The 14,035-nt window shown below is 49.6% G+C and overlaps 1 protein-coding gene across 6 annotated transcripts in view; it reads left to right on the forward strand.

Annotated features, from left to right (window-relative positions):
* Positions 1–14,035, forward strand: part of DAG1 (dystroglycan 1) — a 52,821-nt gene that overhangs the window by 28,717 nt on the left and 10,069 nt on the right. For 4 of the 6 annotated variants that reach the window (XM_074836541.1, XM_074836544.1, XM_074836546.1 and 1 more), the window contains exon 2: positions 7,396–7,805. In XM_074836541.1, the coding sequence (XP_074692642.1) occupies positions 7,524–7,805 (282 nt within the window). In that variant the 5' untranslated portion in view covers positions 7,396–7,523. Of the gene's footprint in view, positions 1–88; positions 106–3,362; positions 3,380–7,395; positions 7,806–14,035 lie in introns of those variants that run through there. The other 2 variants (XM_074836542.1, XM_074836545.1) reach the window with 2 other exon arrangements.

The raw sequence follows: 14,035 nt of genomic DNA on the forward strand, positions 1-14,035 counted from the left end.
GGAAAAGATGTGTGGAGAGGAATGCGAGTCATCGTTTCCCTGAATGCGGTCCCGGGATCCTGCTATCTGTCACGAAGTGCTGCTTGAGCCAGAAACACTGCCTTGGTAACTCTGTCTTCTATAAAATTGTCCTATCCCACCCTTTTGTTTTTAACTCACATGAAGTTTTAACATTCATGTTCTCAACCCCATTGGGTCCTTGAGAAAACTCATTTTGTTTGGGTTTGAGCCTGATTCAGGTTAGTTTGGCTTTTGGTTCTTTTATTAGAAGAGCGTGGGCTCTTGTTTCCTATTGCCCTCGTGCCCCAGTGCATCCCACTTTGTTCTCTCCCGACTCCAGGAAGGATCTATTTTGTACCTTTGATCCCCATCACCTTTCTCCGCCAGCCCTTCCTCGGTATGGGGCTTATTTGTAGGTGTTTATATCCTAATTTGTTTGCTGCCAGGAAAATGGCAGTTCTACCTGGCTGCAATGTTTGTAATGACAGGGAAAAAATTATCTCTGAGGCCTTCTAAATACTTGGGAAGATAATATCTGAGTTTCCTTTCAACTGCATGCACTTGAAGATACGATCTGAGTTGGCTGTCTGGGAATAACAAAGTGGGAGGAAGGGATTGATTGTGGTTGCTGAAAGTTTAATCAGAGAGTCAGAAGTCTTGCTTAGCCAAAATCTGCACTGCTGGTCCCTGCCGCGGGTCAGGCGCGCGGCCGTTTGAGGCATAGCTCGAGCACAGGACAAGTAGTGCATAGGGGCTGCAAGGGGCCACTCGAGCAGGATTGACAAACGAGGGGACATCTATATGGTCTTCCAGCAAATGTGCCAGGTCAGCATTCAAGTGCGCAGTTGAGAGGTGCTTGTGGGTACCATACTTATCCCCTCCTGCCTCCCCAGGGCTGCAGGAGGCTGGGGAGGGTGCCTGCCTCCAGAAGAAATCTTACCACTGCACCTTGCAGGGGAGATGCACTCTGCAGGGAAAGAAAAAACACCCTTTGTGTCCAGCTGGCAGAAGGGCTCTGGTGTCCTTTGTGCTTCTGCTGCTGCCCTGCAGTGACCCTTGCACGTACCTTGCAGGAGTGCCCCTGGCTGGGGGATCGGGGTGGGCGCTGCTGGGGCTGTTTCCTCCCCTCCACAGCTCTTGCTGGAGGGGTTGCTACTGGGAGCATCTCCTCGATGCTTACCTTTTCCAGGGCAAGAAGTCTTTCCGGGAGCAGAGTCCACAGCTGGGAAGGGCAGCATAGCGACCCAGCTTCTGGACAGGCAGATGCAATACAGAGGAAAAAGTGGAAATTCTGCTTTTTGCATCTTCTCTCTCGATCTCAGAGCTGCCTCTGCAGAAAATGCCAGAGATCACACATCCTAATGAACACAAAACCTGTGTGGTGTCTTGAGTGGTCCAGCTTCTCCAAGCTGCTTGCTCAGCATGTGCTGTCTGTCAGTCAGAGCAGAGGCACCAGTCGGTGTCTCTGGTCCCAGGCTGGGGGAGAACCCTGAGCAGGTTTTGTTGGCCAAGGAGAGACATGAGATGCAAATGAGAGGGATGTGGGAAGGCTTCACCCCTTCTTGGTGGCACAAAACTGTAGTTTTCAAACAAAACGTAATGGAAGATAGTAGAAAGCTTCCTCTTAGCTACAGGAAAATTAAGTATCTTGGTGCTTACTCTAGCAGAATAAAACCCACTGTGAGGTGTCGATTGCTGTGACCACTTCCCGTACAAGCTTCACAAAGCTGCTTGTGGCATGTGTGACTTGAAGCAACAAGTCAGTGACAGTTCGCAGCCGAGTTCCCCATCAGCAGGAGGGTGCTGCTTGTTTCCCTGCCCGACACACATTTTTAGCACTGCTGTTTTGGGCTTGTTTGGTTTTGTTTTTTTCCCCTAGATTGTTTTTTGGTGTCAGGGTTTCCTGTTACTGACACCAGATGTGCTGGAGATGAGCAGTCCAGAAATACAAGAAGGGACAAGACTGAAAAAAGCATCTTTTTTGTGCTTACATCCTTTGAGCTAGTTGTCTGTTCTGTTGAGCGTTTAGGGCATTTAACTTGGTGACAATACCAGGTGGGCATAGCTGCAGAAGAGCATGTTGAAATGCAATTTTAGGGCGAAGAATCAAGTACAGCCTGGTTTGTACCTGTCCTAGGGTTAAACCGTGACTACCGCCTGGGCCGGTGGCAACTGGGGTGACCAGATAATGATGGCAAGCTTGTCAACCGGCTGTGGGGGGCAGAGGGTGGAAGGGGCTCCCGGGGCTTCAGGAGCACTGATCTGGGGCTCTCCTCTAAGGCAGCTTTCTCTTGCAGTTTGATCTCTGATGCCAAGCTGCCTGCTACTTTGGTTTTGATATATGCATGGCTATAAGCAGGCAGCTGTGATTGCAGCGTTAAGCCAAAAATTTGTGAATTAACTTGTCTTATAGAGAGACATCCAGTCTCAGTGTAAAGCCACCGTCCCCGCAGGTGCCTGCTCAGCGCTGTGTGGGACAGGATGCTGTCGCTCTGAGCACAGCTGAGCGGGGAGCTACAGCTCATGGTGAATCTTCCTTCCTCTGCCTTGCCCGTTCCCTCGCAGCAGCTGTGTGCTGGTTAGCCTGTGTGCAGTTGCCCTCCTGTACGTTCCTTTCCGTAACTCGTCCTGGGGGCAGCAGCATCTGGAGTCTGGGTCATCTTCTGAGAACGTATGTGGCTGAAACCATCAAGGTTGGAAATAACCCCCAGAGTCACTCACTCACTATGTTCCCATAGCTTATAGTCTGTTGGAGGGGCTGCTGCCTTTGTTTCAGGGTACGTCTGGAGCTGGGAAAGTGCAGAAAAATCTTACTGTTTCCTAAATTTCACGCTCCAGAGTGTTCTTTGTGCATATAATGTGTCAGGCTTGCAGACTGGCATGCTCTTAGTCTTGAGGAGACTGTATCTATTAGTTCATAAACTTGGTGATGGGCTGCTCAGCCCAGACGTGCTGCCTCTGAGTGGTTTCTCTCTCCTGCCCCCCTTCCCAGACCCCTTTAGCACAGCGCAGATGTGCACGGAGCACCAGCCGCCTCTGTTGGGACCGTGCTGCGGGGTTGGCACCGTTGGTGCCTGCTGTCGTGTTTTGGGCCAGGGAGCATGTACGGCAGAGTGCCATCTTTGTGTGCCTGGCTGGTGACGCTGGATTTCATCATTCCTCCCGCTTGCTGCCTTGACACGCAGACGCGCAGTAGCTGACGGGACTTGCCCAGAGATCCTCCTGTGGAAACACGCACGAGAGATCTTTGCAGAGACAATAGCTCTGTTCTGGAAAGTTGCACTGGCCCGTTTTAGCGGAGTCTGAGTTTGCTTCCTTAGAGAAAGGCCACTTGTTTAACGCTTGCTTTAATGAGGATTATTGGTAAATAAGCAATCAGGTAAGTGGGATTCCTCCTAACTCTCCTAAATACCTTCTTATCTGGAGTAGAGAATTGCACGGCAGTTACCTGAGCTTTCTGCATGCTAGGCTCAGTGGCATTAATATGCTGGCAGTGATTAATTACCGCAGTCCAGTGATGTGATTGTGTGCTTGAGCAATTGGATTAGAAGTGGTGGGGTAATCGGCCACAGAGGAAGAGTGATTTCTAGGGCAGTCACACTCCTGCTGCTGGGATGCTTCTCCTGGCCCCGTGTTCCTGATTCTGTGGTGGGCAGAAGGAAAGGTCTCTGAGATGTGTGGGTGGGAGTAGCTACTTTGTCCTGCTCTCAGTACTTCCCTTCAGCCCCATCTTCTGTCTGCACTGTTCTGCGTTCCTGAATAATGAAGGTAGAGCATGTCCTTAACATGTCAGTGGGCCTTGTAGCTGCATGGAGAAAGGAGCAAGCTCCAGCATTGTCTTGACAAGTCAGCATCATATCAAGTGCAGCATCGTATCAACATAACTTCAGCAAGCAGGCCCAGTTCCACATCTCTGAGATGGGGGGTTTGGCACTGGAGATCAGGCATCAACATTGGCACATGCACCGAGCACTAGGACTGAAGCAGATGTTGATACTGACTTTGATGTTTCATCCAACACTCTGGAGGCTCAAAGTTGAGACCAAAAGAGCTCTCTCAGAAGCAGGAGGATAAAGAAAAAGTCAGTTCTTTCAGAAGATCAGACAGAACAAAACATCCTGAAATTCAGGACTAACCTGAACCTTTGTGTTTGTTCTGCAAAACTGGGCAGTACAGATCCTGCTGGAAGAAGGAGCACTGTGCCGTGTAGAGAAGCTGGGGTGGTCTAGCCTTCCCTTGTAACTTGAAAGTGCTAAGTCAGTTGGCTCTACAGCCTGATGCTTCCTAGAGATCAGCAGAAGACCACCTGCAGAATGCCACCTGCAGTTGGGTTTTGGCCCTGTTTTGAGCTTGTGGGAAACTGTGAAGTGTTGAGATTTTTGCTCCTGGAGAGCTCCAGCTCTGTGCCACTCACTGATCACAGACGATGGTCCAGAACACTGACTTTTTCCGCATACAACTGGGATAATGTCTCAAACAAGTGAGTCTGTTTGCCCATGGTAGTACCATGTGAAATGGTGTGGGCTCTTGAACTTGACAGAGGCACCACGCAGGTTCCCGCAGAGAGGACTTCCTATCCCAAAAAGCATTCTGCCTTGAAGTGGTAGTCCACGTGGACTTCGGCACTGCAGGGCAATGCCTTGTTCCAGCTATCTCTAGAGCTGTAGCACCCTGCCTTTCCTTCTTAGCACACAGTGTCAGAGGCTGGCACTATTTCAGCTTCTGTCAATTGTTTGGTGAGGTGGAGCTGTGTTAAGAGATTTTTTTTGTGGTGCAAGTTTGTTCTCGGCTTTTCTGTTGTTTCGGTGGTTTTTTTTGTTATCAGCTATTGAATTCCTCATATACTTCCTGTGTGCTCCACTTCCATGTGCTGAGACTGTTCTTCTGTAGTTCTCCTAAAATGAAATTCTGAATTTGTGTGACCTGCAAGTGTCACATGAGATCTTAATGGTCAGTATGTGAGTTGCTTGGCTGAGGGGCACATATCAGACGGGCAGTGTTTGTTGCCTGTTCCGATAATTGTTTCTGAAATGAGTGATGACTTCATCTTCCTTTCCTGCTTGCCACAGATATCAAGAACCAGCTCCTTTGTGCCCAAATACTCCTCTCCATCCAACAAAAACACCCCAGGCCAGATCACGTCATTTGGCTGAGCAACGCAGAGCCGGACCATGCTCGTGCACGAGCTCTACTGCAGCCATGACAGGCCAGGGGCAGGGGTTGACCTGAAGACGTGGTGCCAAACCTCTCCAGGTGTCTTTAAAGCTCCATGCGGTCGTACACTGGTTGGCTGGCTGGTTGTTTGGGGTGTTTCTCCTCTGTTCCAGTGTGGAGGAGGCTCAGTGCAGCTGTGAGAGGCAGCCATGTTTCCATCCTGATAGCATCTTGGCCCCGCAGCAGCCACGGGGCTGCCGGGTGCTGCTGCTGCCGCATTTCTCCCCCAGCTGCAGGTCTCTGATCCTGCCTGTACTTGCTGTGCGGGTTGCTTTCTAGTCCCTCACGCAGCAGGACTTTCCAACAAGCAGGTGTCAGGAGAAGTAGCTCATGGACAAGGCGTCATCACTGCCGTGTCCATAGCCCAGGCTTCATGGAGGATGAAGGTGGTTCTTTCTGCCTTTTTTAAGGCACTGTGCAGGGATGAGAGTCCCCCAGTTTCCCACTGATGATTAGTGGCCTCCTCAGGACCTCCTGCAGATATCTGCTCCATCTCTGTAGCTCATTCACACAGCCTGTTGGATATTCTCCACCAGACATCTACTGTGGTAGTCATTTACTTGCTGAGGTGATGCTAGGTTCGTCCAAAATCCATTGGACCAGGCTGGGAACTGGTAGGAGAGGTGTGCCCTGTAGGAAGTGTGACTTATCCTTACCCGCCCAACCACGTTATCTTTCATGATGATAACCTCTGGAGAAGCAGCTCAGGCACCTCACTCTGGCTGAAGACCACCACGTGCTCAGTTGCCTTTGGGAAGAGCCTGTCCTTGGCTTCCCTGTTCTTTTGTCTGGTGTATTCCCGTCCTGGGCGGTTCAGGCAGTTGGAAGGACAAGAGCAGCAGGGGAATGGTCTTTCTTCTGGCGCTGGCATCTCATACCAACCATCCTTCCATCCGTCTTGTGGTTTCCAGCAATGTTATTCTGCCTCTGCTGTCTCTTTTGCCTTTCCCCTTGAGACAGGTTTTCCTCAACTGACAGTGGTCAGATCGGCTGTCTCCCTTCTGGGTGCTGTAGCCAGATGTTATTGTATTCAGCTCATAATTTCTGCTACCCACAGCCCTCTTTGCTAGCTGCGACTGTGCTCGCTGGGCCTGGGAGGTGTCAGCCCCTCTGCACAAGTGGTTTGTTGTGAAAGGGCCCATCAAGGGGTGAGGATGTGCTAGTCCTCGGATACTGCCTCTCAGCTTCTTTAGAGTGCAGGTTTTAGGCTGAGCAACCAAATCTTATCTCTCCTATATTCCTAGAGCCCTCTGTGGTAACCTTGGGCTTGGTTGCCTGCATGGACAGGCCCTCTGCCTGCTTCTGCAAGCCCATGGTGAGCAATATGCACTTGCCCAGCCACAGCACAGCGGCTCAGCTGGTCCTGCTGTCATGCTGCCATGGGAGCTGTGCAAGGGCAAGAAGCTGTGGGATTTCCCTTTCCACCTGGTCGGGCTCCAGGGTCTCTTGGGATGGCCTGATGTGCATCACATGATGCAGCTGGAACAGGCTAAAATAAATCAAAACTGTGCTCCGAGGACTGGGAGCCAGTGCTTAGGAGTTGGACTGGGTTTGCTTGATAATTTGGAGCCACTTCTCTCTCATCATGGAAAAAAGGAGTTGGTTCAAGACATGAGAGTGCATGGCCTGAGGGAGCCCAGTCCTGTGTGCTCCTGGGGGCTGAGCAACACCCCCTTGGTCTGTGTGTCTGTCCTACAGTCCTGCAAAACCCACTGCCTCATTTGTTACCTCAGATGGCAGCTTTGGAGTACCAAAGGTTCCTTGGGACCTTCATATTGGGTAACTGGCATTTAAATCCACTGATGCCCCAGCCTGACTTCAGCCTGCCTTGAAAGGTCACGTGTTACTGCTGTGCTCTATCTTGGCTTCAGTTGAATCTGTGCTGTCTCCCTACCTGTGGCTTTCTCAGGATGCTGTGGTTCCAGAGCAGCAGAAACATGGTTGTGTTCATGGAAAAGCAGGAGGATCTTGTTTCTCTAGAGATGCTGTCAGAAGAGGAGCTGAAAAGCTCTAGCTCTCTTTAATGGTTGTGGTAACTCTTGCAGTTAAATCTAAAAGCTGAAACGAGGAGGGTAGCATGGCAGGTAGCCCTCTGTCCATTGCAGGGAGGTCTGTGTGTGTTAGCTGGCTGGCTTGGATATTGTAATTAATGTGCTGATTGGGTTTCCTATGTTTGACCAGGTTCCCAGGACACCTAGGATGAGGCTGCTGTGAAGGACTGGTGGATCCCCTGCCTGCGCTGCAGTGCCTGCAAATTCCCTGTGGTCCCCTTTCCGGCCAGAGCACCGTCACCGAGGCTGCCAGGAAGAATGACTGTTGGATGCCTACTGCAGCCCCCTTTCCTGGGGAGGACTTGGCTCCCCGTGCTGCTGCTGGCAGCCTCTGCTCACTGCCACTGGCCCAGCGAGCCGGCAGAGGTGGTTCGGGACTGGGAAAACCAGCTGGAGGCCTCCATGCACTCTGTGCTCTCAGACCTCCGGGAGACTGTGCCGGCTGTGGTGGGCATACCAGACAGCTCTGCCGTGGTGGGACGCTTCTTCAGAGTCTCCATCCCCACGGATTTAATTGCTTCCAATGGAGAAATTGTCCAGGTGAGAAATGCCATTCCCTGAGGCTTGTTTTCAGTTACGTTCTTGCAGGAATTGAGCTACTCACCCCACTAATAGGCTAGGTCATGAAGATTGCTGTGAAGCAGCCTTAAGGTTTTGCAGGTCTATGGGAGAAAGATTATTTTTTTTTAAACTGAATAATTAACATTCTCACCTCATTGCAAAGTTCCTTTCTTCTGTAATGAAGAGAGGAGACTTCTCTCCTTGGGGGTGACTGATTGGGTTTGTTGGCTGTATTTAAACTGTGAGATACTCTGCCCTGGAACGATGGGCACATTCATAAGGAGGCGTTGCCTCAGGATCTGGGGACCCACAGGTTCCAGGGGACTGCTGCTCTGAGAATCCAGGAGTTTGCTTCACTGTGGTAACAAAACATTGCTAGACAAATAGACCTTGTTCTGCCAGCAGGGCTCTGGGCTGCCTTTGACACAGTCTCTCCTGACCTCATCCCGAAGTCCTCTTGGGAAAGATGGGAGCCTTTCTCTTTATCTGCCTTACCCTCATGCCATAGGCACTGCAGACACCTGAAAACTGAGTTGTGGAATTGGTCCTGAGGGCAAGAAAGTGTCAGAATAGCCCAGAGGAGGGCAGGCACACTGCCAAACACAGGCTTGTTCATCTTTAGTCCTTTCCTGGGAAAGTGCTGAGAAATTAGCTTCTTGGCATCTGCTTGCTTGGATCATGTAGAGTTCAGAAAATTCTGGTTTTTAGAAGAAAACAGAATTAACTTCCAATCTTGGATTTTTTTTCAGAGAGCAAAACTGAAAAATAGTTTTAAAAATCCATTTTTAGAAAACATTATAAAAAGACAACCTTCTGGTATGTCTCGGAAGATCAGAGGGAGATGGAGAGCAAGTCGGGAGAAAGTCTGACATCTCAGATTCTCCTCGAAGGCATGTTTGTTTTAGCTCTGCGTACTGTCACGCAATTATCTCCATCCAGATACGTGATCTCGCTGGCTCCAGTGAGGGTGCCGGGACCACAATGTGCCAGTGGTAGACAGAAAATCTGAAGAATTCATCTGTTACTGACAGACCATCAGATGGGGAGGAGGAAGGTGGTGGGTGAGCCCCTGGCTAGAGGAGTTGGGGAAGGGGGTGGGCTGGTTTCAAAGCAATGGCGGTGATATTTAATTGCCTGTGGCCGAGGGGACTAGCTTGCATGGGAGGCAGGTGGTGCCTGCCCTGCTTTAACCACAGCCTGTTTTCTGAGTGTGGGGCACCTGTATAGCACTGGGCTGCAAGAGTACGGCCTGGTGGGGTGAGCCCAAGATCTTATGTTACAGAAATAATAACTTTGGTTTGGGATTTTGCATCGGAGTGGCTTGTTCTGGTGTTGTCTAATAGCTACTCTGATGGCAAGAATCGTTTTCAGTGTTTGTATAACCACAGCTTCCTCTGTCTCCTTTTCCTGGCACAGAAGTCATCTGTGATGGCTCCAGTAGCTGCAGGAAAATCCTAATAGATTATTTCCACCCCACCTGATAGCTTTGAACAATACCTCCGCTGCTTTGGCTTTGAGGCGTGTTTGCTAACACCAACAGATGCCTGAAGAGCCTCACACGGACTGGACTGGAGTGGAAACCCAACAGTTGCTGGTGTGTGTAGCTCAGCAAATGCTGGGAGCAATTTTCATGCTCGTCCATGGGCTTGTCCGAGTGCATGTTGCATCTGTTCACCTTGAAATTGATTTTAGAAGTGCATCAGGCTCTAGGGCACCGTTAGCAGCCTCACTTAGCTGGTATATCTGGCAGGTCTCTCCCTTGCAGAGAATGCGTGTTGGTTGCTGAGCACAGCTGACCTTTGCTACGGGGATTTGATTCCTGGCTACTGAGAACTGCGTAGGCAATTTTGAGTGCTGGGGTGCATTTTTGTTTTACTGGAAAGTTTCAGGGCAAGTCGCTCTGGTCTTTTTCTCAGGCTGCCTTGCATTTCTCAGCTGGAGCAGTGAAAGTGTAATACTTCTGGGTCTTGCTAACTGGTGTACTTAAACCCTGATAAGAAAGAATAAAGGCTGTGCTCTTTGTGGTGAAACAGTGGGTCAGAGTTTGCAATGAGATGTGGTTGCTTATACTTAGTCCCCTTAAATTTTGAAGAAATTGGCTATAATTTTTTTTTTTTTCCCAAAAAGCTGACAGTTGATGTCCCCACACTCCCAGGAGCTTCCCATCTGGATCCTGAAGAAGGTGTGATTGCTTCATTTCTAGATAATTCCCCCTGATTATTTCTAGGCTCAGTTTGTATTGTGGTGGGGATCGCCTTGAAGCTGCTTCTCAGATCCTCTCCCTGCTTGTTAGCAGATTCCAGCCGGCTGTAGACAAAATACTTTTCTCTGCAAACTTGGTTGTGGGATGGAAACAACGCCAGGCATCTGCAGCGTGGTGGAGGAGTGCCTCGCAGGCACGCACTCCTGCACAGATATGTGGGCTCTGTGCGTAATCAGGTATGTGCTCCTGGGAGCCGTTGCCAGTGTTTCCCTGCCACCCCCAAGCTGCTTAAGAACAGGTGAGATTTTCTGGCTAAGTACAAAAGCAAGTTTATTCTTATGTGCTCAAGCTGCAAAGGTGGACAGAAAAGAAGTAAAAAAACCTACCTTGTGTCTTAATTTCAGAGTCTTGTTCCCACGTTGCTCAGAGCCAGCAGCCAGCAAGGCTTTGGCTGTTGTAACTCATCGCTGGCAATTAGAAACCCCTTTCCCCTGTGCCTTGTCTTTCTGAGCGGGCACCTTGGTCAGGCATTAACGTGCCCTCTGAAAGGGCGGCTGCAGCTTGCAGGTATTTCAGCTGTTGAATTTGGTGGCACTTCAGTCCAGGTTCTGTCCTCTAGCTTCCTCACTACAAGCAAGGCTTCTGGCTGCTAGATTGCTCTTCTGGTGTCTGAAGGTGTCTTGGAAATGAAAACTTGCTGCACCTTCCCAAAAGGGTTAACAGCAGCTTGGCACCTTGCAGACCTTCCTGCTGCATTTGATACCAAAACCTTGGCATTCATACAAGAGTTGGGTTCAAACATCTGATCTCTGCATATCGTACAACCCTGTTGCTGTGCAGACAGGTAGTGCGAGGGTGTGCAGGTTCCCACTGGCTCCTGGCAGATGCTGGCTGGGAGCAGGATAACTGTGAGCGTTGGTGCTGGTACCCTCACCACGATCGGCTGTTGTTGGCCTGATGACATCCTTACCCCACTTCCACTGAAGATTCTGTGGAGCCTGACCCGTTACCTCTCAGCTGTGTCCTGTTGTTGAAGAACAGATCATGCTTGGACCGCAGACCAGGTGGATTTCCTGTTCCTGCCACTTCCATTTGAAGCTGCTCCAGAATTTGGCTGCTCTGATTAAAAATGCAGCTTCTAGCCTAAATTTAGAGATGGCCAGAAATATTTATATGTGCTGCCCTTTAGCTTAAATCAATTCTACCTTCATAATATTTACTTCCTTTATGTATTTATAAGTGACAGGCATATTTCCCTGTCTTGATTTTATTAGGTTAAGCAAGCCAGCCTCTTTAGTCTTTTTCATAAAATAAGCTTTCTTTTCCTCTCCTTGTCTTTGCAGCTGTCTTCTGCACCCCTTCCAGCTTGAGTTTATTTTTCTTATGTTTGCATGACCACAGATATATAAAATGCTCTAGATGAAATTTTACCAGAACCTCATATAAAGGCATCAAAACTTCCTTTTCTCTTCTATAAATAACCTTGTTTGATATATCCTATGATTGTTTGCTTTTCCATGTCTGCCTGCCTTTGGCTCAGATGTCTTGCCATCAGCTGAAATACCCCAGTGCATCGTTTTTTCTGCTTCCAGTTGTCGAGGTCCCAGAAGAGGACATTAGGCGGGGTGCAAGATCGTTGATTTTGGAGTGCTGATCTTGGCCTCAATGAGGTCTGCTAGTCCTGTCTCTAAGGTTGTCCCATCTTTCTTGTATGAAAACCTAAGCCTCCCATTGCTGACACATAATCAGGTGAGGACAGCGACACTACACTGACAGCAGCTCTGTGAGCGTTTGCGACGGCGGCTGTCGCAGTAAGCGTGGCTCTCCGCTCATCCCCCCAGCGATGATACCCTGCCGCACACTGGGAAAGCTGACACTGGCCTTGGCCCATGAAGGAAGAGCCACACAAAGGAGGGCATTTACGTAGCGATTACCTCCATCCTGCGTGCAGGAGGTTGATCTGACTTGGTACAGAAACTGCTGTAGAAAGTATCTGACGTCTCCAAGTCCGTGAGAAGGGCTTTCTGACCCCGGGCTGTGGGCTAGAGGCTGTTTTCTCTAGGCTGGGTGCAGTGAACAGGAAATATCTGGGCTGCAAGCGCCTTTCCAGAAACAGCAGGCACTGCACTTGGGTCCGAGTATTAAATACAGTCATGAAGTGGCATTGCTGTGGCAATACCTGCTCCTTCCCTTGGGATGTAGGGGTAAATGCAGTTCCCTCTAACTAACACAAGGGTACCCACAAGGTATTTGAGCCTTACGCAGTCCAATGTCATAAATGCACATGCCCACAGTACATAAAGACATGCAATTTAATGGCTTTTGTTTAAAGGTGGGTCTATAAAGTATGGTGGAAGGAGAGAAACTCCTGGTGCTCACTGCTTCCCAAGGCACATCCCTGTGTGAGCAGGTGATTTGCTGTGTCTGTAAAGCTGCTGACTTGCCTTCATTCTGGTAGTGTTGGGTATGGGATGGACCCCATGAAGCAGATCTGCTGGAGGTTCATTAGCCGATGCTAAGGAAGGTTTGAGCACAGCTAAGTCTTAACGTTCTTGGCTGTGCCTTGGCTCCTGATTATTTTTGATTTTGAAGCACGCGGTCTCTCCAAGGCTTTGTTGGGAACGCAGATAAAACACGTAGTGGGGGCCCCGAGAAGCTGTCACTGCACGCAAACATAGCTGGTGTCAAAGTGATTAGAAAAACTGAATTAACTCACAGGGCTGACTTACGTAGTGTGGATACGGGGTTTGTGGGGTTATCGGAGCATTGGATATGAATCTGGGCAAAAAGGAGTCTTGCTTTCCAAGCAGGAGCCTGATTTTTCCAGTGGTTTTTCTATTTGCCGTCTGTTGAAGCAGCTTTTATTGAACAGCTTTACTCTCATCAGACTTCAGGGACCTTGTTTCATAAACAGGATCTGCAGAGGTTGGGTTGCAGGAGTCCTGACATCGAGTACCTTCTGTCAGGGTTGTGCTGCACACCTCAGCCCTGCTCTGACCCCGAAGCAAAGGGCTGGATGTCGGCAACCAGCCTGCAGTGCCAGGACACACTGTTTCTGGGAAGAAAACACAAAATACTGGGTTGGGTTGGTTTTTTTTTTTCCCTCTCTTGCAATGATCCTTATTTCAAAGAGTTTTAACTGAATGTGAATTTTATTAAAGTGGCATTTCTCAAAGGAGGAAGACAAGCAAAGAGTGCTCCTGAGGGGCTGTGTCATCAAGTTAGGTATCTTAAAAGGATTTCTGTGTCAAAGCATTTGAGCTTCACCTCATCCGAGTCCCAAGTTTTCTTGGACTTGGACTAACCGGAATGTGTAGCAACAGCCACTGTTTACAGGGGAGCGTGTGGGGATAAGTGGCAGTGCCTGGAACAGGTCCAGGCAAAGGACGACTTGGGCAGGGCTTTGCTTAGCTGCCATGCTGCAATCTTAGCGATAAGATGAGCTGATAAGATTTCTGCTGGGGGGCCGAGGGGGCTGCTTATCTTTTTCCTGCAGCGAGACCAAGTCGGGGAATTTGGCATTTTCAGCGTGTGCTTAAGTAACAAGTTCTGAATTTGGAGGAGTGGAAAATGTGACTCAATCTAATTATAAACTAGCGTTCAGATGGGCTGGGAAGTTCCTTGTTTTGTCCTGCTCTTACGGGTTGTTGCTCTGAGCATCCGGGGAGACTGAGGAGTGCGACAGTAGGGAGAATCCAGCGAAGGAGCTGACCTGAGATTGCAGGATCCGGCTCGCCTTTCCTTGCCGTGCTCTTGAATGCCAGCTTTCCAGCAATCTGCTGATGGCAGGAATAAATTGCCAGGGCTGGTTAGCTGCGCGGCGGCAGCGCTAAACCCCCAGCACTTGGCATCCCTGCTGTGTGGTATTTTTGCTTCCCTTTGGCCTTTAGCTTATAAAAAGTCGTGCTGAAAGAAGAGCCCGACTGAACTTTTTTTAAGCTGTTTGAGGCTTTTCCTGCCCTGCACTCGCCCCCCAAACAAGGGAGAAAGCGGGGTGTGGGCAGCC

This window comes from Strix aluco, chromosome 11 (genome assembly GCF_031877795.1).
Source record: "Strix aluco isolate bStrAlu1 chromosome 11, bStrAlu1.hap1, whole genome shotgun sequence".
In the NCBI taxonomy this organism is placed as follows: domain Eukaryota; kingdom Metazoa; phylum Chordata; class Aves; order Strigiformes; family Strigidae; genus Strix; species Strix aluco.